The 24,954-nt window shown below is 42.0% G+C and overlaps 1 protein-coding gene across 1 annotated transcript in view; it reads right to left on the reverse strand.

Annotated features, from left to right (window-relative positions):
• The window catches only part of Mctp2 (multiple C2 and transmembrane domain containing 2), a 224,255-nt gene that overhangs the window by 105,006 nt on the left and 94,295 nt on the right, over positions 1-24,954 (reverse strand). Inside the window, exons 10-12 of the mRNA XM_051148727.1 lie at positions 23,098-23,228; positions 14,015-14,201; positions 11,551-11,644 (exon numbers count right to left, since the gene is read on the reverse strand). Of these exons, the coding sequence (XP_051004684.1) occupies positions 11,551-11,644; positions 14,015-14,201; positions 23,098-23,228 (412 nt within the window). The remainder of the gene's footprint in view (positions 1-11,550; positions 11,645-14,014; positions 14,202-23,097; positions 23,229-24,954) is intronic.

Raw genomic sequence — 24,954 nt, forward strand, 5'->3', positions numbered from 1 at the left:
AGACCAAAAACAAACAAACAAAAAATCCATATACATATACAGGTATATATATATGAATACATATATATATATATATATAAATATATAATCGTTTAATAAAGCTAGAGAAAAGGATTTTGGATCTTCTGATCCAAAAAATACTGATGTATGAAGTGAGAGACATGGAACACATATGCTGATTTATTTATGACATCATGGACAAACATACCAAAACGCCATATTCTATCACGCTTTGATCATATGCCAATTAAAAGCAGCTTATTTAAAGCTTAACCCTGATACCTGCCTAAACACTCCTCAAGTCAACATAGATAATTACTCTCCTATAACTGGAAACTAATGAAAACACTTTATTTTTCAATTAAAAAAAAATGTATTTATTCACTTTACAACCTGATTGTAGCTCCCTCCCTCCTCTCCTCCAACTACCTCCCTCCCTCTCTCTTCCTCCTATTTCCCCTCCTCTGCCAACCCACCCCAGAACATCAAGTCACTTAGCCCAACCTGCAAACACTGACTTTCAGTAGGCTGATGATATATATGAAAATGCTCTTAGGAACTATACCACTGTCCTAAGTGAATGAGTAGGCATGACCTAACTTTTCAGTATGAGTCTGCATATGCTAACGTTTGTGATGCTATGAAACACACAAAGCATAATTTAGTAAGTAAGGTCAGAGCTTATCTTTAACTTTACATATTCAACCCACAGGGCTGGAAGGGATGGATATCTTGAGATCAATTCTCCAGGATCCACACAAACATGGGCAAAACGGGTAGCAGAGGCAAGAGAATCCCAGGAAGGTTCTGGGTTAGATACACACACACACACACACACACACACACACACACACACACACACACACACACACACAATTACCTCACTCCTTATATTTAACCTTCTACGGAGCCTAGCAGGAAGGCCTAAGATTTAATCTGTAAGGGGGAAAAATGGCTATATGGTGACCATATGACATCAGCGAGGCATGCATGACAGGGACCTTAAAAACAGCTGTTCCTTAACAAATAGCCAGGACCTACCATAGAGCATGCTCAGGCCTCCTGATCTCTTGGCCAACCCTTCAATTTGCTGAGCTTATATCCAATTCTCTTAGTAATTAACCAAGAGTGCTAAGGCCCTGGACACCCCTACAGAGTTTAACTTGTCCTAGAGCCCCATACATGGATAAGATATAAAAAAAATGTTTTTAAAGATAAAATGTAAAACATAAGTCAGGACTAGTATTAAACAGGAGACCTCCAGTGGCATTGCACTGACTCACGGCCTTGGACCCTTACAAGCCTAGAAGACGCTTTTCAAAGTTAATTGCATAATTTCCGTTGCTCTTAGACTGATGTAGCCACGGACATAAATAGAAGTGTTGCAGTCCTCAGCTACGAACATTGGGCAGGACCAGTCTCCCCTCCACAGAGATGTAATCAAATAACACCAGTCCTCTGAGTTCCTGAAAAGGATGGAAAACCAGGCTAAAAACACTATCAACCAAGACAACTTTGTTTAGTAGACCAGTTTCTCCACACGAAAAGCCTAGATTGGCCTCTGCTTGTCCAGGATTCTGGTCCCAAGAAGTCATTCTTGTCCCTAAATCCTGACTGTGGCTGCTTCTGCTGTCAATTCTGGCTTTTAGAATTCCATGCATGGGGGCTGGAGAGATGGCTCAGAGGTTAAGAGTCTTGAGTTCAATTCCTAGCAACTACATGGTGGCTCACAACCATCTATAATGTGATCTGATGCCCTCTTCTGGCTTGCAGGTGTACATGCAGGCAGAGCACTGTATACATAATAAATAAAGATCTTAAAAAAAAAAAAAAAAAAAAGAATTCCATGCATGAAAATGGCTTTAATCTGTTCTCCAAGCATATGATGCAAGACACCTGGAACACAGAGGGCCAGGCAAAATGCCACTGATTCTGAAAGCCACCAGTAGCTAGTCTTGCTGACTTGTGATCAGGTTCCCCTGGCAAAGTCTTCTACAGAAAAAGTGGAGGAGAAACCTGCTGGGGCAGAAAGGCATGCCCCGTCCTCAGCATGGACTGCAAGGGAGACACTGGTCCTGGCTGCAAGGCTCAGGTGCAGCAGCACACCCCCTCCTCAACCTGAGTTGGAACAGCTACTTAACTGTTTGTCAGACTATTAGTAGGTGTCAGGACTGCTCCTCCAGAGACAGCAGCATGACATGCCATCAGCACTGGCTCTGGGGAAAGCACCTGACACTTTTAATGAAAGCCCCGTGGTTGGTACACAGCAGGGCAGAGACAGCGCAGTCCTGCAGAGGCACAGGTGGGCTCGGGCTGTGCCCAGCTCTCCAGAGCAGGCCTGTGCCTGGCTGTCCTAGCTAATGAGGAGCACACTCCTCTCCAGAACTCAGGAACTTCAGTTATGTGTCCCCAAGGAGCCTATAGCACTAACTCTCTGAAGATAGTTCAGTCAAAGCTCATTAAAATGCTGCATTTATTAATATTACAGTATAAACAGGCAGAGAGAAGTGGAAACAAAGACAGGACCATGCTTACAGAGTCATTTATGGACACTTTGTGTGGATTAGTTTCTTTCTTCTATAAGGTTTCAGAGAGACAGGTTCTCCAAGATTTAAATGATGAATATTTTTTACTGAGAACAGTGCTCTCTCATAAAAATGCACTATCCAGATGTTTCCCAACGATACTAAGAGAACAACGGCTGGCCAAATGAAATCCTTTGGCCCATTTCATTACACCCTGTTTTGTTGCTGAGCTTCTAGATGACCCCTAGCCTAAGGAGATGCACACCAAGTGACAGCCATGACGTTAGAGGCTCAGGTTCTTGATGAGGGGTGTCACTCAATAGCTCTCATTTTGCGGTACCAACTTAAAATCCATTTATCTCTCTCAAATGGTTAAGTAAGAATTTTGCATTTTGACAGTTTATCTTTATTCTGATGCTACCGATGTCAGATGTTGGTATTTTGGAAATAATATCAGCCATTTGATAGCTATTTTCTGATGTCTACTCCATTGCTAGCACTGGCCAAGACACGGATACACAAAGCTTACCAAGAGCCTCTACCTGCAACGGCTCTCCCCAGAGGAAGGGACTTTGTAACAGAAATGAATGGATCCTTCCTGAGGAGTTGTGGACGAGTTCATCAGGAAGGTGTTTATGTACACACAGGTACAGTTGGCCTACCCTATGTGATGGGTGTAACAAGCATTAGCCATCTGATATGTGATTATGCCCATGATAGCTTCACCTGTTTGAATAGAGACATCTCTGTCACCATTTACACACCATTCCTCCTGTATCAGGTGTTAATAAGACAGAGGTTAGTTACTTGATGCATCTGGGAGAATGCATACGCATCGTTTTATAAAGTATACACATTTTATACAAGGGGGTTCATCACCCTTACTTAGATCCTGGGGTTGGAGAAGGAACCCTGAAATTAACGAGAATTTACTGTCTATACGTGTAAAGGAACAACTGTGAACATGCAGACAGTGGCAACCAGGACATGCAAGGTCTGGCTCGAATGTCGGGACCGGTGTGCTCTTCATGAGGTTTATTTAACCCATCCAGCAGCCCGAGCGTCCACATATGAGTGGCTCCAAACAAGGGGCCAAACTGGAAGAAGGGACTCTGGAGATGGATAATTGCTGAGGCAAGGTGTAAGGGAGAGCTGGGGAGGATGGGCAGGGGAGACAGCCATTTAACGTGTCTGGAAACTCTGGTTTCACGATTCCTTCCCATTGGTTTGTAAACCTGATTACCAAATACTGAAAACAAAATTTAATCATCATTTCTGAAATTCGCCCCCTTGTAATTCGTCCTGATTTCCCTTCTACTCATCAACTCTCGAGCAAGGAGGCGGGGGGGTGGGGATCTCTCTGTCCCACCACTCACCCCACTGGGCTATCCATTCCGCCCGGCTCCCAGAGGCACATGGTTCCTTTGTGTTCTCTACTTTGTATGGGGAACAACTGTGCTTGCAATGTCCTGGCAGCTCTCCCTCATGCTGTGTCTAACTCAAACACAAACTCTTTACGGGACTCCTCCTCCGATCTCCAGGGAGACCCCCAAACTCCTACAGCAATTGGTTTAGGTTTCATAATGCCTCCTGTATAGTAGTACATCTGCTCATTAATGGACAGATATTTATGACACCCACAGTTTGCAATCACCACCACCAGCACCTCAGAGGAAAACATTCATCTCCAGCCCTTCTGGGATTTTTCACATATACCCTGCCTTTCCAAGTAGGTCACAGACTCCTCTAGGAAAAAGTGTAACTTCCTGAGCACTATGTGGACAACAGCCTCTTTGCTTGGGTGTAACAATGATCTAGAACAAGTCAGGGCCACATTCAGACAGCAAAGGCAAAGGGGACTTCATTTTTCTGGAAAGTCATTAAGCTAAGTTTCTGGAAGTATAGTATCCCAACATACACATTGAACACCAATGGCCATAATGGAAGTCGTTTTTCCTCTTAGTTTTCCTTCTGCACTATCCAAGTTCCGAAACATGCCAACATCCTCTGAACCTGCCCTACATTTCACAGCCTCGCTCCTCTGCAGGAGCCTTCCTCCTCTCAGCTGCTGGGATACAACCTTGTAAGTTTATATCAGGTTGCGCCACTCCTTTCGCCTTAATTTTCCAAATTTCTTTGTCTGATTCCAAGTGGTCCACTCTCACCTCAGACACTAGCCTCATCCCTGAAAAGTTCCCCTAAGGGATCTATTTTCTAGTCTCACTTGATCCCTCCCAGCCTTGACACGGCTGCGCATGCAGGCTGGGAGCTGGGAAATGCTCCTCGGCCCTTGTTTCTGCCTTGGCAGCTCCTTCTCAGCTCTCCACCTCATTTTATACATGGCCTTCTATAGGACACTTGTCAGATGCTCCTCAGTGCATCTCAGCACTAACTACAGCACAAAATGATAATCCAGCTGCTGGTGCTGAGGGTGGGGAGTAGTTCCTGCCCCCTCTATCCCATGAGGATATCACAGGGCTCACACAGAAATACATACTGAACTAAGTTAGGATAGACTATGAGCCCTGCCTCTACAACCCAAGTGACTCACGCTAACTCACTGGATGCCACACACCAGCAGGATTCAGTGGCACTTGTGGCACCATTAAGTTACGACTGGCAAAGCTTCTATATCCTCTCAAACTTTATTCAACTGGTGTCCACGTTCTTTGGCAGACAGTTAAAAGACACAGGCTGCCAAAGGCAGATTTATATAGTTTTTAATGTGTTTTTCAAAAGTCCTCGATTTGGGCTCAGCTGTCCAGGAGGATCTCATGAAAATTAAAAGCATTCAATCACTACCATGAAGCTTCTAGAAATTCCAATTATAGTCATCACCCTGAAAATAGGACATCTTTAAGAGGAAAAGTATTGCTATGGATACAGCTCCCAGAGACAGACAATGAAAATAAACCATAAAATGGACATGTGGGTTAAAATTCCCAGTGAACAATAACTACAGGCCTGCTCTTCTGATACAGTGAATTTGTAAAAAAAAAAAAAAAAAAAAAAAAAAAAAAAACTAAACACGACACAACAAAAACTGCACTGTTATGATTTATAAAATGCTTCAAAAGTCAGTATTGCAAGCATATGACTGGATGATTTCTACTCTGTATTGTGAGGTTTCAATGTGGTGTTCTAGTCAATGGTTTTGTGGAAAAGACTTATATATGTAAATATTTGATGAGCCCATGAAGAGTTTTGTACAGATAAAATTATTATCCAGATTATCAAAATGTGAAATGCAGGTGTCAGCCAGCTTAGCACAAGAATTTCCTTACTGTGGAACTTTTTTTCATTTTCAGCAAATAATAAATGAAAATAACAAGAATAAAGCATTCCAGAGTGAGAACTGTAGATTTCTAAAAGTGATTAAAAAGCTAAAAGTGATTTGAATGCTTAATAATTCCAGGCTCTAAAATTAAAGGAAGTTATAGACAATACGTTAAGAAGGCAGTATTTGACGTTTTCCATAAGTCAGTTACACACTAATAAAACAAATGTAATAAAGATTGGGAAAAATAACTTACTGAATATAAAATGTAGACTAGGCATGTTCATTTAGGTTTTAATTTAACCCTAGAAATACTCAAGAAGATTCACAGTAGATCCAAGGCCAGTGAGTGGGAGAACCATTTAATATCTGGCATTGTGTGTGTGTGTGTGTGTGTGTGTGTGTGTGTGTGTGTGTGTGTGTGTTTTTATATGTGTGTGTGTGTGTATGTATGTTTTTATGTGTGTGTGTGTGTGCCCCATTCCATAACAAAAAGGGAGTTTAAATGAGAAGCAATAGCCACAAAAATCAGGGGGAAAACACATGCATTGATTGTCATCATCAATAAGGACATCAGTGAACTGTGTAGGCTTACTCAGGTACATGGTTTAGCCACGCGGGAAGGTGTATGCACTGTCTTATGAGCAGAGTGTGTTAACAAAGTAATGGGAGAAGAGCGCCACCTGTTGGATGTGCCAAGAGCTTTTCCTGATGGCACAGCCAAGGAACCAGCACAGTGAGTGCCCCTCCTTGATTCAGCAAGGTTCTTCCACACCACCCCCTATATCTGTAATTCTGAAGTAGAGGAGGGGGAGAAGGCACAAAAACAACACACACACACACACACACACACACACACACACACACACACACACACACACACACACACACACACTTGCACCACCTGCAGATCCTATGTCCCTAGACATCTGTCCACCTAGTGGAGACACTGAGTGGTAAAAGCTTAAATGTCACCACACAGCTATCATGCTGACTTTGCACAAGTTGAGGAAAACTTAAAAAAAAAAAAAAAAAACTGCAGGGAAGGCAAACTACGCTCCCTGAAAAGCAGAAGCGGCATGCAATCCAACACACTTCTGTATCCTGGGTCTGCATCAGGCCATGACACTGGGCCTAACTTATTCATCTAACAAGGTTATCTCATAGCGAAAACAGGCATTTCTTGCTCAAAGCCGTGCTGCCCTTGACATTCCTCTGACAGATGCACTTGGAGATTATTTAATTTGGCAGATATATTTGGGAACCTTTTGTGGCCCGTGGCAAGTTTTTCTTATGACAAAATATGTTGAAAACTCTCGAGAATGAAGTAAAATTCTATGTGAGACTGTTGAAGGGCAAGTAGATGCCAACACTGGGTGAAGATAGTAATTCCAGATCCTGGTCACCCAGTGCCTCCCGTGTGTGCCCAGCTTCTCCACGCACACAGGTTAGCGAAATGATAGGACTGCATTGCAGAAAGTGAGCATGCGCAGCACAGGGGCAACCACTCTGCACCATCCAACTATGCCGCACCATTCTGTTCTTGCCTAGGTATAGATTGATCATTCTTGCAAAGAAAACTCTCACGATCTTCTACTTATATTTTTGAATGCAATGCATGGGCCAACCAAGTGCCACTCACAGAGTTGACACATCAGGAATAAGGCATGGGGAGATTTTTTTTTTTTTTAAATCTCATCTAAAGAATATTTTAAAAGGAAAATTATGAAATCTAGGAAGGGAATACTTAACTGACAGGAAGGCAGACGTGTATGAGAGAGAGGGGAATCAGGGATAGATGTCGAACCTCGGCCTGGGGTGGTTGTGCAAAGGGTAACCGTGGTGGTTGCTACACTGACTGTGAAACTGACTCCTCCATTTGAACCACCCCACATCGTACTGAGACTCTCCTGAACAGTTAGACCATCATGGGCTGAGCATCCAAGACTCCTTCCTTCTCACCATCACTGATGTCTCTCAGATGTAAGAGAAGGGTTCTGAATGGACAATTCTGGCTGGGAAAGTCTTCGGTCCCCAAATGCCTTTTCTACTGACACACCGCATACCTGATTATCTTTGGATAGTCTATGAGACAATTTGCATTATTCTTTAACTTTACCCATGCATTTACATGTCGCCCCAGACAGATAAGAACACACAGCGTTAATCTTTGTTGAGGGTTCTACTGTGGCTAGGGAACTGGGTCCTCTTGTCATTATCTCAGCTTTGTTTGTTTAGGAGGGGAGGGGCTCTCTGACACCCTTTCAAGTCATTAAGCTATGAGTTTATTTTTTTTTTCCTCTAAACAGTTGAGTTTTATGCTGAGTAAACTATGCTTCTCTTATCAAGCATTACACAGAGCTCTGTTCACCTTGAGTCGATCATTTGTTTCATGACTCAAGGCTGGTTACTATGGAAATCATGACACCAGCCTGTGTAAGCCACTGCTTTAAAGAACGAGGTTACTCTGAGCTCGCAGAATTTGTGAAAACAAGCTTATAAGCATATATGACAGGCTCCTCATTAGAATAAATACTTATGATGTATAGCGCTAATGTTAGCATGAACCTCGGGGCATTAAAAATAGCTTTCACCAATTTTTAAAGAGACAGATGGGTTCTACGACAGTCTCCCTGTGTAAGCCAGCCTGGCTTCAGAGTTGTCCTCTGTTCTCATATTCTTACTCTTCTAAGGGTGGGCATGTTTAGGTGTGTTCAATCACACCTGGCTTCCAGATAATGTACGCATTTGCATCTTTTCTCTCAGATACAGGCTCTCCTGTGATCCCTGCTGGCCCTGAGCTGTCTGCCTAGTGCAGGGCTATAGGCAGCTCCCTACTCCATGCCCTCACCTGCCCAGTGCTGGGACTACTGCCTTGCACTTCCACAGCTGGTTTATGCACTGCTAGAGATGGAGCCCAGAGCTTCATGCAAATTAGCCCAGCATAGGACCTGAGCTCCTCCTCTGTCCCCAGCTGCCTTCACTTCTACACAAAGAAATGGCAGCGATTCTATAAAAGAAATGGAATAAGATAAAAAAGCAAGATACCGGGAAATTTAAATGTATTCATAATGAATAGCATTAACCACTCTCCATGTTAGTGTACAAAAGAATGCACTAATAGGGCTGGCAAGATGGCTCAGTGGGTGACAGAACTTGCGGCTCCAACAAGTGCATATACACAGACACACACACACACACACCTTGGATAATAAATAAAATTTAAAACTCCTTCAAGAATGCAGTAATCAAAACGTAAGTATATGCCACAGGCTCCATGCCTTTAGCAGATGCAAGTGTCTTAAATTTGACGACAGACACACACAGTTACTGATACCTATGTGACATCTAAAAGGCTATCCAATGATTTGGCTCTCCATGTAGCAAAATGTTTTATGAAAACGCCACTCGACTGCATATATTTTATCCCACTATTCTAAAATGCTAACAGTTTTTCATTTTAATTCCATGTAACTATATAATCATTAATAACAAATTATGAGTATTTTAATTTGATGAGAGTTTGGAGAGGCTCATATTTCCATTATTTCTGACAGAGAGAAGGGTGACCATCGAGTCAGAGAGCTGCCAGCAGCTTTCGTCATGCATTCCTTTTCTTTCCACAGCAACAGGGACCCCTGGTCACCACGTTCAGCACCCCTCCAGCTTCCGCCTCATCCAGAGTTCTTTATCAGGGAAGACAAACTCAAGAGTTCCAGGTCCCCTAGTTCTATAGCATTATTTCAAGTAATAAGCCATCATTAAATAGACTGATGGACAGACAGACAGACAGATGTGAAAAGGAAAGAAAAGTCCTTTTTCACCATGTCTAAAATGACAATCATCCTTTAGATAACATTGCTGGAATACAGAATAAATACTCATTATTTTTAGATACCTCATTAATTATATGAGAATATCATTATATAGTTTGATCCGATCCACTATCCCTACTGTGCGCACATCCATCCTCTCGACCCTGACCTCCTCCCTACCTACCCAACTTGGAGTCTTTGCTTTCTCCACTTGAGTCCAGTTTGTGCTGCCCAGATGACATTGGCAATGAGGCCTACCCTGGAGTGTGGTAAGCCAACCAGGGGTCACATCACTAAAAAACACTCACTCTCTCTCTCTTCTAGAAGCTATCACATGTCAATAGCTTCTCCGCTAGTGGCCGGTTTTGTGCAGGTAAATTTTTCATTTCTGATCAGCCACAGCAAAGCAAAATTGACTGACTAATGCTGGGCATAAAGTATAAACAATTACGTTTTCAACTCATATTAATGAATTGTACAAGTATTCATTTGATGGGGAAGAAGATGGCTCATTAAGTGAAGAGCCACTACATGTGTGGGGACCAGAGTTTTGACTACACACACGTGGGGACCAGAGTTTTGACCTGTGAAACCATGTAAACTGTGTTAAAACAGGGATGCAATCTTAGCATAAGGGAGGCAGAGACAGGCAGTCCCTGGCATAAGCTAAGCAGAACAGCCAAATCAGTGAGCTTGGTGGTTAACAAGGAACCCTGCCTCAGTAGCTAAAGTGGACAGCAATTTAGGATGATACCCCATGTCAGCCTCAGGACTACACACACACACACACACACACACACACACACACACACACACACGGGGGGGGGGGGCACATGCTCATGTACCCTTGCACAGAAATGCACCCATGTACGTGCAAATACACACTAGGCATAAGTATGTGCGTAAAAAAGTATTATTTTGACTATTTTATCTATAAAGCTTAAAATTACTATCTTTTACTAGGTCATAAAAACACATCTTAAAGTCTATTTGCTGTGACATTCCTGGGGTGGAGATAAATCACTTCATAAAACTACATAGTAGTCCTTTCTTCTCATTCTCTGGGGCAGGATATAAACTTCTTAAAATAAAGTTCCTATTTTCCATAATTGTGGACATAGGCTGTGCTTAAAAATTAAAATTCATGTCAAGTTTAAGTTTCTTCAACAAAGTTGGTCTCATGAGTTTTCAGCTTCTTAAAGCAGAAAGTAGAGCTGGAGAGATGGCTCCAAAGTTGAGCACTTTCCGCTCTCCCAGAAGACACTTCTGCTCCAAGCACCCACAGCAGGTAGTTCACACTGCCTGTAAACCCAGGTGATTAAACACCACGAGCCAGTCACTTGCAGTTGGTGTAATGTGAAAATGAGTGGGAAAAGATTGATCAGGCTTCGTTATGGCTGGAAGACTCTCCATGCTGTCGAGTCCCACTACAGTGTGAAGAAGGCCCACTCAGACCTCCACCTGAAAGCTCAAGTCACAAAGCACCGGAAGTGTTCCTAACGGGCAACAGGATGTGGAAAGCACTGCCAGGGCTTTGATTCTGGGCACTCATACAGCAAGTGATCCTGTGAAAAGGTGAAAGGGCGGGGCAGCAGGAGCCATTGAAGGGACGGTAGCAACACAGGGCCTAAATAGGCCTTTATAAGAACAAAAGCTGACTGGAAGGCTATCAGTCCATTAGTATTCAGAATCCCAAATGAACAACCACATGAATGCATCTGAGTAAAATTATTTGAAAAGAAATTATTTTGTGAATAGTCTACATTGTAAGAAAACAATGGCTCCCATGTGTGTGTTTTCCCTCCTATTGCTTTATTCAAAGGAATGTGGTAGTTACTTCTATTTACTAGGTCTTGCTCTGCCTGACGCTCACTTTGAAGCAAGATAAACAACGATATCAAACATAGTGAGTGAAAGGGCCTGTGTTCTTTACCTGAGAAATCCGCAGCCAAGAGGTCCGCAGCCTTTAGAACCTTCACCTGTAGAATGCCTACGTCCTTCATATCCTTCAGTGAGTTCTGTAAGGCCTGTGGAGACGGACAAACACAAGTCAGAGTGGCTTCCTCATGCATTTATTTTGAAGTTGTTCCCCCTAGAAGTATGTTCCAGATTTGTCTTCCCCTTGCCAAAAAAAAAAAAAAAAAAAAAATTCTTAGAAGAGTTGCAAAGCTGTCTCATGTCAAGCACCAGGGCCGTTAGGCATGTATCACAGCCAGATTAGAAGAAAATTGACTGAGAATTAATTAACTGCAGCCTCAAAATAAACAAATTAGAAGCACACACAATCTGCTTTTAACGTCGCCCCCTGGTGCTAGCATCGATAACCCACTGGGAAAATGTGTGGGTGGAATTACATTCATTCTCCCCTGCCTTTTCTCATTAACGCAACTTTTAAATCACCTTTAAAGGCAATATCAAGCTGATCTTGTTATTCTATAAATTTTATGGATACCATAGCACTAACGCTCATCCCGTCATAAATGCTTGCTACCAAGGGAAAGAAATCGGGATGGAAAGAAACCGAGGCTTCTGATCTATGACCCAACTTGTTCCATTCATTAAATGAAAAGCTGGGCTTCTGGTGCCACCCTGTAGGCACTTCCGCTTTAGTCTTTAATTAGCACGATCCATAGACCAAGCGCGTTTACTACAACTACTTGTGATTCTGAAGCAGACATACACAACAGTATTTGCATGTCTCTAAGCACGTGGCATCCTTAAAAACCTATGCACCAGGGATAAGCAGGTACCTAGTCTCATGCTTCTATTGAAAAAAAAAATATTGCAGTTTCCAAACCTTTAATACTGTTGCCATCCTTTTTAAATAGTTAAAGGCTGGGATAATCAGACTGTAGTACCTCAGAAGATAACAATAAAACCCTTCCTATTTGGGCATGTGGGGGTAAAACAACAAAAACTTAATATTAAACACATTTAGCCTAACCTCATCTGTGTCAGCTCTAAGAACCTATGAAAGGCATTGTCCCTGTGTATTTTAATCATAAACAAATGAGCCAGCTAGTTTCTGACTTATATGGAATCTTTTGAGATGACTATTTCTATACTGTGAAGGTAGAAATGCTTTCTAGAGATCACTGCTTTGCCAGGGTGTTGGGCACATCTACCTGTAATCCTAATGTTGAGACTGAAATGGGAGGACCAAAATATGAGGCAAGCCTGGACTACACAGTAAATTCTAGGCCAGCCCACACTGTACATAAAGACAGTGTAACAGTGGATTCTTTCTTTCTCACACACACATGCCAGCTCACAGAAAAATAAAAAATAAAAAAACCAAAACAACTACGGTGCCCACATTCTTAGTGGCCTCAAATCCTAAAACATTATTCAAAGCAGCCACTATGATGCCAACATATTGTTTTTATAGATATAAGTGGGCTGCACAAATTTCACAGCCCACTTGAAGAAAGGATTCATTTCTATCTTCTGTTCACCTATATAAAGTGTTCAGAGAAGAGGTCAGCAATGAACTCTGGCCAGACTTCCTCAGACTAGAGCAAACTGGCAGGCAGACTCTGCACTGACATGAGATGTAGGTCTAGAATTTTCCCTCCTGAAGATTGAGAATTATTCAATTCACCAATTGCATTCAACGTATGCATAGTGAATGCTTCTGGAGGCGCCAAACTCTATCCTGAGAACAATGTGCTAACTGAATTAAAAAAACTCATCTTGATTCATTTCCAGGTCTCTGCTTTCTTCCAGAGACAGAAACAGAGAACATGTGTTGATTTATTAAGAGGAGGAAACAAAAATGAGAACAGGGATGCAAATAAAGAGAACTAGAAGGCCACAGAACAAGAAACAAATAGACAAATAGATGCTGAGCGTAACAGCCCACACATGGCAGTACTTAGAGACAACCGTACACTGATGTCACCACTGAGTAAAGCCCTCCACACCTATCCTGGGCTTTATCCAGGCACATGGTGCTCCCTAACCCTACAAAATCCTTCTATATAAAGCACACTGAGCATTTATAGCTGCTTAGACAGTTTCCTCACTTGAACTTCTTTCTGTTCAAATTTCCACAGACAGGCTAACCTAGTCTTCCTAGAGATTTCCAGTATCCCACTACAACTTCCAAACACTGTTTTGGTTTTTTGAAACAGCAAGGTTGTTTTTTGAAACCGCAGGTCTCCTTTCATGGTCTGTTGTCTTGTGTTCGGAAACCCAAAATTAAACTTGCATCAACCATCTCTGTTGGTCCCCGCTCCTTTTTTTTTTTTTTGTTGTTGTTGTTGTTGTTGTTGTTGTTGTTGTTGTTGTTGCTGTTGTTTTCTTCAATGCATAGATTTGGTTTCAACTTAAAAGTGCAAGCTGAAAGGAAACAGGAAATGGAGCAAAGGGGCAATGTGGGGAGGTAGTGCACTCACATATCGCTGGGAAATCTGCTTTCTTTCACTGGGGTCCTCTAATGGGCAGACACAGAGATCAGAGATGGATACTCCGGGACAGGGCGTCAGGGTGATCAACATGAGCAGAGCCCCCAGGCCGCTCTCCAGGGGCAGCTCCAAGCAGTTGTCTTGCCTCAGCGGGAGTGCTGAGATATCCACTTTACACCTGAAACAGTTCAGGAGATGGGGAAAGCAGCAGTTACTTCAAGGCCATAGCGAACCTCTGTAGTAGCCCCCATTTCGTACATATTTCCTCAGCCCCAGACATCACTCTGTTGGACATAGGTTATTGACCAGAGAAGGGTTGCCAGTACTCCTTTGCTCCGGATACTCTCTCAACCTAATATGCTCTAACTGAAGGATTCACTTTCATTAAAGAAAATGGAAAGAAAAGGCAATGACAGAGGACGCTAAAGAAAAGAAGATGTTATGTCTTTGCCAAATAAGGCCCGCAAAAGGACAGTGCAGTCAAGCACTGGGAAAAAAGAGTACCCTGATATGTAAGCACGCAGCACTGGTCAGGAGTTCGCACTCAGCGAGAGAAAAGTGGAGACAACCGCGTGTGGGGGAAGAGGGAATGCAGCCTCCAGTCTCTTCCCAATTGATTAATGCCAACTGGCAAATTTGTAGTTACAGAAACATGTTGAGGTGGTTTCCTACTGGGCAGGCTTCCCCAGGTGAGTTTCTTGTGGACAAATGGAGCATGAAGTGTTGTTGATTGATCCCATCTCTGCAGCACTGCCAGGAAGGGCTGTACCCATCTGGTATAAACTGCAGGTTTTCTGTCTCTGAAGAGCCAGCCTTGTAGAGCTGCTGAAATCCTCAACGCATTTAAATACAGAAGCAAACTCTCCGTCGGGGGAGGCGGCTCATAGGTGCTGAGCCATTTGTTTGATTCAACATTGAAAAGCTCTTGCTTTGCCTGGACCACACAGTCTACCTTTAAGAACGCAGGTGGCTGATGAAGCCAGGAAAACACTGAGGGGTTGAGGCGGGGGAGCAATAGAAGCACGGAGATTTAATTATTTTATACAATTCTCAGAGACTCTCTATAATTATGAATATGATGAATATTCAAGACTTCCAGAAAGAATAGAAGCACTCCCTCCACCATGAGCTGAAGCAGGGACATTGTGTGTTAGCAGAAAATTAGGAGCAGGTATCCTTATAGCAAGGAAAGCAATGGAGATTTGAGGCCACACAGATACAAAGACAAAATTCTTCCAGTCTAACAAATTGGCACAATTGTGGTCTCCCTCACAAGTAAAATGGGGAAAACTAAACTACTAGTCTATTCCTCTTTTTAATTATATGATCAAAATTCACATATCAGCAGCTGACTATAAATTTAAACATGCGCCGGGCGTGGTGGCGCACGCCTTTAATCCCAGCACTTGGGAGGCAGAGGCAGGCAGATCGCTGTGAGTTCGAGGCCAGCCTGGTCTACAAAGTGAGTCCAGGATGGCCAAAGCTACACAGAGAAACCCTGTCTCGAAAAACCAAAATAAATAAATAAATAAATTTAAACATGCATAGGTTCTTACTTGCTATTTATATAAAGTGACCCCAATTATAGGAGGGTGGTATTGATTATTTTATATATAATAAATTCTCAAATATTTCTATTAGAGATATATTATAATACCAATATATTGAGTTTTCTGTGTTTTTAATAAAAATAATATTATCTATAGCAATAAGAAGCCTTTTTAAAATAAAATGTACTGTTCCTCTTGAAAGGAGGGGTAACATGGACTTTTGTTTCATAAGCAATTGTTTAAGTGGGGGGTCAAATGTGCTTAATTGTGAAAGAAATATCAAGTGTTACATGCTGACTTTAAGACTTACAAACTCCCATATTCTTAATATTACCGGAGCTGTATGCCTAAAAGTGTTATTTTACATTGTTAAGGATACATTAGTTTAGAAGGGGTGCACACTTTTTCTGAGTTAAACAATCTGAGAACTTTTGGTCTGTATCTTCATATGGTTTAAAACTGCCATTGCTGTATGTGGTACACAGTTATCAATTCTGACTTATCTGCTAATATTTAAAATCTGCTGAAGATTTGGAGGAGGGGTTCCTCTTTAGTTCACTGTAAGAGTAATACTTCTGCTCTTTATTAACAAAGCAAAACTAAATGCTTCAAGATGTAAGCAACATAAATTTTAAAATCAATTAAAGATGACTTTACTACTTAAAATCCTCAAAAGGCAACCCAAGATCCGATTTTTGTTTATTTAAATAGTTTTGCTAATTCTCTGACTATTCTTTTTCATACATTGCATTTTTATCCTCATCACCGCAAGCCACTTGTCTCACAGAATACACAAAGTAATTTTGGTTAGGTTTTTTTTCCCCCTGCTGTTTGGCAAAAAGCTTTCGCTGCTTTCTATGGTTCTTTGTGTTTCCATTCCCCTCACTACCCACTACAGGTAGATACAGGATCAATGGGTAGGAGCTATAAGGGGACATAAGGTCAACCTCTCTACCTATTATGGGCAGGTCATGGGATTAGCCTGTTAACCTGTTATGAGCAGAACCCAAGCTATTCCCACAAAGAGACAACTCTTTGTGTGATGAAGCTCAGTGTGGTCTGTGGGTCATCCTTTCCACTGAAACTACCAACTCCCTATAACACAAAGGCTACAATGTAACTAACAATATAAACAAATGAGATTGTTGACTAATAAAGCTTTATCTACTCAAAAACTGTCTTTGACTCCTGGTTTCTATTCGTCAATCTTGATGTACAGAAATGCTTCTATTTTGGCTGCAGTGGGTTACACCAGCAAAAGTATTTTTAACTGCAAGATTGCTTGAAGGTAACACAAACCGACCAATAAGGACATTAGAGACATAAATCTAAAAGATTTTAAATAATTTTTAATCTCACTATACCCTATGAAGCTGGCCCAAAGTACCAATGATCTGTTTACTAATAAAAAGAGATAAACACTATTATAAAATTGCTCTGGTATAAGAGACTATACAAAATTCAACCACTCAAAACTCCTTTATAAGCAATCTGATTAATGAGCATTAAAGAAATATTGCTGTCACCAGGGTATCATGTTTTACTCCTTGTGCAGGGTTAATGATCCTCTCTGGACAATTAGGGTATTCTACCCATAGGACCAATGGTGATCCAGGAAATGTACATTCCAGCTTCAGATCTTAGCAAATCGAGACTACTGGTGCAGTTCAAACATTCACCTTGCGCAAACAAAAGCAAAGCTGTCATTGGTGTGTGCATACCTAGAGAGAAACTACTGTATTCGTCCACATTACATAAGAGTCCATGGCTATATACCCCGCTCTGTTCTCCAACTTCATCCAGAGCCATCACCAACCTTTTCACACCTCCCAAGAAGATGCCTGCCTGGATTTGCACTGACTTCCTAAGTGTGTGTGTGTCATGGAATACATGTGGAGACCAGAAGACAACTTTAGTTGTTGGTCTTTATCTTCTACCCTGTTTCAAACAGGCTTTCTTTGCTGTTGTTCTGTGGTACACAGTAGGCAAACTAGATCCCAAGCTCTCTGGGATCTTCATGTCTCCTGCTCGCCCTCCCACAGAAGTGCTGGGATTACAGCTCCTCGGAGCCTGCTTCTGCCTTTTCCATGAGTTATTGGACTTGAACTCTATGCCTACATGGCAAGCAATCAGGTCCACTGCTACATCACGCCAGCCTTCTCTGTCCTGCTCCCAACTACTCACTTTACAGACCTCTGCTTAGATCACTCTCCTACTCTGTCCTATTTTAACCAGACACCTGAGTTCATTTGCGTAATTCCAGGATCCACAACCCTCCTACCAATGGTAAGGCCACTGTTGGCTACATGCAGCCACCCAAAATTTAGTGCTAAAGGGCAGGAGATTCACCTCATTATTTTGTAATGAACCATCACTGCTTTGAAGCCTACCAAAACACATAATATTGGTGAATAAAATGAATGCTAAAAGAAACATTTACCAATGGAATGAGAAAAACTGCATACCCTCCCAAATCTCAGGCAATAAAAAAAAAACTATCCCTTCGGTTAATTATTTCACAGCCATTATTCTTCCCCTGTATACAAAACAGCGGAAATAAATGGATTTCCTGGGTTTGAGGCTGGGAATTCCACAGTTCTACTTACCTGAAGGAAACAGAAACTAAATTACTTTTACTATTTTTTTTCCTCTGCAACAGACATTTATTAAAACTTCCCTTCCTCACCACAGGCTGCTAAAGTGCTGACTTAGCATTGTTTCTGACCTCATGTTCTTGTCTTTCTCCATTAATCCCACAACATTTTAATGTTTTAATTCAACACATAATTTTACCGTATCAGTCAGCCAAACTGGCCCAACGTTGACTTGCCGTGATAGCTTTTAACCTCTTCTTCATCACCATAACTCCATGTTTTATATTACAGATTGGTCAGCTTTTAGCTTAAATGCACAGGGCAGGAAAGAGTGCTATAGTTTGAAAAGCTGTAAATCTCAGAGGCTGAGGAAGTGGGTGAACAGGAAGAGGACGGTGAATGTGTCAAGCCTGGCTGTAAAAGCAGATCAACGACATGGGCTGCAATTTGTCCAGAGAAATATTCCAGCCTGGACTGTTCACTGCCTCAAAGCCTCTAATAAACTGGTAAGGATGTCAGAGCCACTTTAAGACACCATCTGGGACTGAGGAATGCCTGTAAAGCAGATCAAAACAGGAGTATGCATCTCTTTTCTTTCTCAACTTTTGCAAACTAAGTTTAGACTACTCTGTGAAGCAGAATCTCTCTCTTAATGGATTGTATCCATTAAGAAAATGATTTCTTTGAAATGGCACAAAACGGATAATTTATATTCATCTGTTATTTATACTTTTTTTTTTCAATTTCATTAACAACAGAGGCTGGAGAAGGGCCGAGTGGGTAAATGACTGCCATTCAAGAAGGAAGATTTCAGATCCTCAGTGCACACAGAAGAGCTGGGCATAGTGTTTGTTACTAACTCTGTGCTAGGGGCCTGTGACAGGAGGCTTCCTGAACTGCATCTTCCCTGTATTGCTAGTTATAAGTTGGAGCATGTGCACACATCGCTGGGGCTGGGTGTGCTTGGACTTATGTCTTCCTTTTTGTGAAAGTTCACTCTCCCTGCCTTGGGTCTGATGATTTCTTTTTACAGTTGCTTTCCAAATAAAAAAACATGGAGTTAGGCATCATGTTTTCAAGGGAAGCTGGCTCTTCTGAAAGCATATTCATCTCTGAGGCTCCATTTACCCGACGCCTTTCGAGTTACCCGAAGGTCAGGTAAACCCTGTGGGAGGGTGTGCTATGGCAGAGAAGACAGACTCTAAAGACCCTCAGAACACAGACACAGGGAAGAGTCAATCTAAAGATCGACACTGTTTATATGAGCCGCACTCCTATAAGCAAAGGCTACCCTACGTGTGAATCTTGAATAGTACTGTTCATACCCTGTTCAGTAAATATCCTTGAACATGCCCCCTGTTCACTTATACAAAAAAGTAAAAAAATTAAGGTCTATATTTTGAAAAACATTGAATTTTACTGCTTACATTTAATTTACCAGAATTGAATACTTTTCATTTAAAATATTACAGAGATTTATATTTGCTATACAGAAAACTTCCAAAATTATTAACAGTGGTGCAATGTTCACTGTGGACAATGGCAATGTATTCTGCTCTGGTTTCTGGCTTGAAGTCTGGCCGTGGAGTCCACTGCACAGCAAAAGCGTCAGACACACAATGGGTTCATCACCAACGTCATAGAGTAACCCCTTACCCCTGGGTGAGGTGTTTCTTTCCCCTATTAAATTATTTGCAATGGGAAGCTTTACCCAGGAGAATTTAGAGGGTATTAAGAGACGGTGAGCATTGATTTACACCACTAGAGACTCTTATATTTTTGAATAGTTGAAGTAAGACTAGCTAAGCCTTAGAATGAACAATATAAAAGAAAGAAAATTGGGGTGGGGGTGGATGTAAATGTTGAAATTTGAGGCTGGTGGGGTGGCTCAGTGGTAACGGCACTTTAAAGGCATTTGTTGCACAAGCCTTATGATCTGAGTTTGAACCTGTGAACCCATGGCGGAAGGAAATAGTCAACCCCTGAAACTTGTCCTCTGACCTCCATGTGAATGACTTGACATGTACGCACCTGCGAACACACGCAGACACTCACACTCCTAAGTAATTTTTTCAGTGGAAAATTTGAAAAATACAAGCCATAAGAAGGATCCATGGGTAACTTATAACTTTCCAGGGATAACTACATGCTAGTACAATGGTTTATTTGTTTTTAAATTGATGAGACAGAGTTTTGCTGTGTAGCCTAGGCCAGCCTCAAATTCATGCTCCTCCCTCCTGAGCCGAGTGGCATTGCAAATCCAGGACACCTCTTCCTGCCTCCATATGCCCATTAAACCTGAGATGCAGTATTCTTTGTGAGTAAAGACGCGGTGCTCACTACACAGCAGTGCTGCACAGAGCCAGGTCTCCCAAGAGATAACTTCCTTGTTGTTGTTGTTATCTTTTGTATTGCAAGAGGGGAAAAAGGAAAAGGATGCCCAAAAAAGAAACAAAATCCTTTCCAGTGCATAAAGAGGAAGGACAGAGTGATCAGCAGACAGGTAGGCATCTCAGTTCCAAACAGGAAATTGCTAAAATAAGTGAATACTAAAATGACAAGACAGAGACCATACAGGACACCTTCAATTATTATTATTATTATTTTTGTCTCTGTGAAGCCACATAGCACTCATTTGGAAAAGCACTTCCTATTATGTGACGGAAACATGACAATGCAGTGACATGAGACATGCAAGGCATTATTATTTCCACCTACTAAAATAACCACAGGCCATTCATCACAGGAGGCCCAGACACCCACTGTGCAGATAACACTTTGGGACACAGAGTTCTCTGGGTTTCCTAACTTAGCCTTGGTCCTGACTTTCTGATCCTACTGCCCTTGATATTGTCAGGCCTCTGGCCTGTCAGAGAACTCAGGATGTTGGAAGTACCGGGAATAAACATCTGAGGTATCTCAGTTCCCATGTGTGGTCAGGGGAGAGGAAGAAAAAAAAAAAAGCAAGATGAGACTAGTAACAGGACATTAGGAGATGGTCAAACATCAGCCCACACCTCCTGTATCCGGGTTATGTGGCATGACCCAGTTTGATACGCAATGTGCCCAGTTGGCCCAGTGGTCTTAACAAAGCTGCCTACCAGTCAAGGCAGACAAGACCTACAAGGCAAAGCCCACTGTGTTGGGCAGGTGTGGAGTGAAAGGTAGAGATGTCCCCGCCATAGCTCTGGCTGGCTGTCCCCTTAGTGGGTACCTGACAATGTATAATGGAATGCAGACATCGTGTGCAGAGGCACGTGCCTGCTTCCATAGCGTTGTGGGAGGTAATAGATATCAGCTGGACAAGAGCCCTTCAGCTACAAGTATCTCGTTACACACCAGGGAACACCATGTAACAGGACAGCTGTGTTGAGAAACAAGGGAGGAATTCTGTGGATGCTAAATCTCCCTTGCAGCTACCTGGGGAAGGAGGAAGATACAGATAGCAAGAAGGGACAACACAGCATGGCATTTCAGGGTTCCACACACTGCACTAAGAGATACACAAAGAGAAACCATTCTCTGAAGGACTGCTTAGCTGGCCTCCTGCCATATCTCCCCCCTTTGAGCTTCTTATTGCTCTCTTTGTACTCCCTCACTGTAAAATGAGCCGGTTATAGCTGATAAGTTATTTTAATCATTTAGTTTTGAGTAATAAGCCCTGGTCCTTGGCTGAAGTCCCAAATCTCAAGGTATACCAGCTACATAGGAGAGGTGAGAGCATCCGTCAGCAGTGGCTCAGCACACAGCCTTGAGCTCAGGCTCTAGGCTGGAAGGTGGCAACCATTAGCTTGCTGGCATCCCTTTAAACATTTGTGTTCCTCCTTTAAGATTTGCATACAAATTATGTATCTAGGGGGAAAACAAAAGATAATAATTTTATATTTAAAAAAAATGGGATTCTTAAAGCCTCAAATCCTGGCTCTGGAATTCATTGCTCTGGAGCCCAGGGACGACTTGCTGTCCCTGGCTCACAGAGTTCTGCCATCCGAGATCAGAGCTGAGGAGCGCTTCTGCCAGGGTTTCCTTTTGTGCTTGCTTCAGGCCAGGTATTGGAGCTGGGGCTTTCACTGTAGTCCTCACTACAATCTTACAGAGAGACTATAGTTCTCACATTATTCTCCGCTACCCAAGGGCGATCCCTCTGTTGACTTGAGAAGAGTCCAGAGTAAACAAATAAACAGCAGAATAACTTTGGCTCCTTCAGAGTCTATGACATTTGCTACAAAATCTACCCAGGACATTGAAATGTTTCTTCCATCGTAGGGCACAACAACTCACCTTCTTCTTTTGTTATTTTGTGAAACTCCAGTGAAATCTTGGAAATGGTTACGAATGTGTCCCAAAATTCTGAGACAGCACATAACCTTCTATGGAGATTTCCAGACTTACAGACTGCAGTGGGCCCTTTGGATACACGGGATATACATGCATGAATCCAACCAACCTTGCACGAAATATTTTCTTTAAAGAAGATGCCCATAGTAACAACAGGAAAGCATTCTGGGATCTGCCAACTTCATCCATAGCTTTTACATTACGTTAGGTATTATTTGCAAGCCAGAGGCAGAGCATGTAAGACGCACAAACAACTGTGGCACCTGAATGCAAACATGACGACATTTCCCATGCACTCTGACTGTTGAAGTATGCTATCACCATGTGTTCTTGAAATGAGCTTCCTATAGATGAGGAGGAACAACTCTGTTTTCTTACGGTTAAAGCCCGCTGTGAATACTGAATTGCATTTACCAATCACAAAACCGACTATCACCCCTTTCACAGTAAATGGCTGCCCAGCTTATCACCAACTCCTTTGGCTAGGGTACAGGTGTCCACTCTCAACCCAAACAGGTAAGACATGCTTTCAGAGCTAGCGCTGTGCAGACAGGAGCGCCCACCCCGAGTAGTAGCAGAGAGAGTGACTCACGTGCCCAGTCGCTCCTCGTGCTTTTTGCTGTCCTTTCCCCACACTTCAATGTCCAAAATGCCCATCCTGTCAGAGAAGTAGTGAAAGTCAAACTGTTCCTGCCACTGCGGGTTTGCACTCTTACACAGTGTCTAGAAAACATGCAGTCACAGGGTTTACTTTCTCAGAAGATCAGTCATGGCTACAGCAGCTACACATTCATGTCATGTCTACAGGACAGGAAGTCACCACGATGGGGTTGGTCTCTTAGCAAGATACTCTTAGCTTCTGAGATAAAAAATGGACTCTTGTGGACTCAGGATAAGACTACTTGTTTAACTGACTCCCAAATGGAGCAATTTCTCTATCAAGTTAAAAATACTACCATGAGAAACTGTAAAACACAAAAGCATACAGAGAGCATATACAAAGAGCCTGCCATTGCTCAAGCCTACAGAAGATAACATTAGCTCTTTAGTCAAATGCAAGCAATGTCTGTGTTGGTGTATATCAGACCTAGCCTAAGCACTGAAGAAACTAGCACGTTGTGGACTTAATAACAACTTTTTGACACATTAGATGGGAACTCTATAATATGTGACAACACGTATCTGTCTAATTTTAAGTCCAAAGATACTAAGACAGAACTAGAAAACTCTACTTTGCCATACTTGAAAAGTTAAGGAGAATTTTTAGAAAAATTACACACAGGTTCCCATGTTTTCTGAGTGTGACCAAACTGTCTATGGGGTGGCTTTGCTGGCAAGATCTCCATTTCTCTTTCTTTTATAGATTATTTTGTGAATAAATATTTCAAGCATCGGCCTTGAAGGCCACAGACCAACTCTTAAACCAGCACCAACTACTCCTATGCAAGGAAAAGCATGGGCAGGTCATGCCTTAGCAGTTGTCACGTCATATAAACACATTTTGGCTGTTTTTTAGTACCATCTTTATTACATCAGATCATAGAAATTATATTCCAAGAAAAAAAAAACCATGTCTTAGAAATACAAACTCAGTACAGCCTTTCCCAGAGGGAAAGTGCCAGACATTGGTCCAGCTCTACATTTTGCCTGCTACTGAACAGCGCAATGTTCATAGGGAAGAACATGCTTTCCCGAAGTCCTCAGCCCTGATCCTGACTGGCTAAAGACTCCTCCATGAAGGGAAGTGATCACTTCTGGCATACTCGGTACCAGCTCTGCTTAAAATGAAGACCTGCATATTTTAGATCTCACTCATGCTTTCTTTCCGTTTTGTCCTTTCTTTATTTTCTCTTTTCATGAACTCTTGCTCCCTGTGTGTTTTGTCTTCCCACTCCCTCACGCTGGACTGAAGGATGTCTAGCTGTCTAATGTTGTACTTTTGCACTGCATCTTGGGCAGCACATAGTCCCTTGCCTTCTTGCCTCCCTTTGCACGTTGTCAATCTACTCAGCTGCTTTCTGGATGCCAAAAAACCCCCCATTTGAATATCCATGGCTCCACTTTCAAAACGTTTTAGGATTATTTTTTTTTAATGCAGCTCCTTCTGCTAAGTGGCATAACTTTCAGTTACCATTACCGCTTTAACTCATAAAATATACAAACTAGTCCTATCTGACAGTTATAAAATACTTACACGAAAGATTAACAACTAGCCATCAATTTCCATTGTTTAAAGATTATGATTTTTTTTAATTCAATCCACACCAAATTACTAAAATTAAGAATTATATGGCATTTAGATCGGCTGGATTGGATCAGACAATTTATTTGTACAAATTAGTTAAGAATGCTGTTTTTTTTTTTTTAAGTACTTTATATAGGCTTTTTTTTTTTAGAGGGGAGACACAAAAAAATACCAAAACCCAGAAGCACCACATATATAGTATTG

This window comes from Acomys russatus, chromosome 7 (assembly GCF_903995435.1).
Source record: "Acomys russatus chromosome 7, mAcoRus1.1, whole genome shotgun sequence".
NCBI lineage: Eukaryota > Metazoa > Chordata > Mammalia > Rodentia > Muridae > Acomys > Acomys russatus.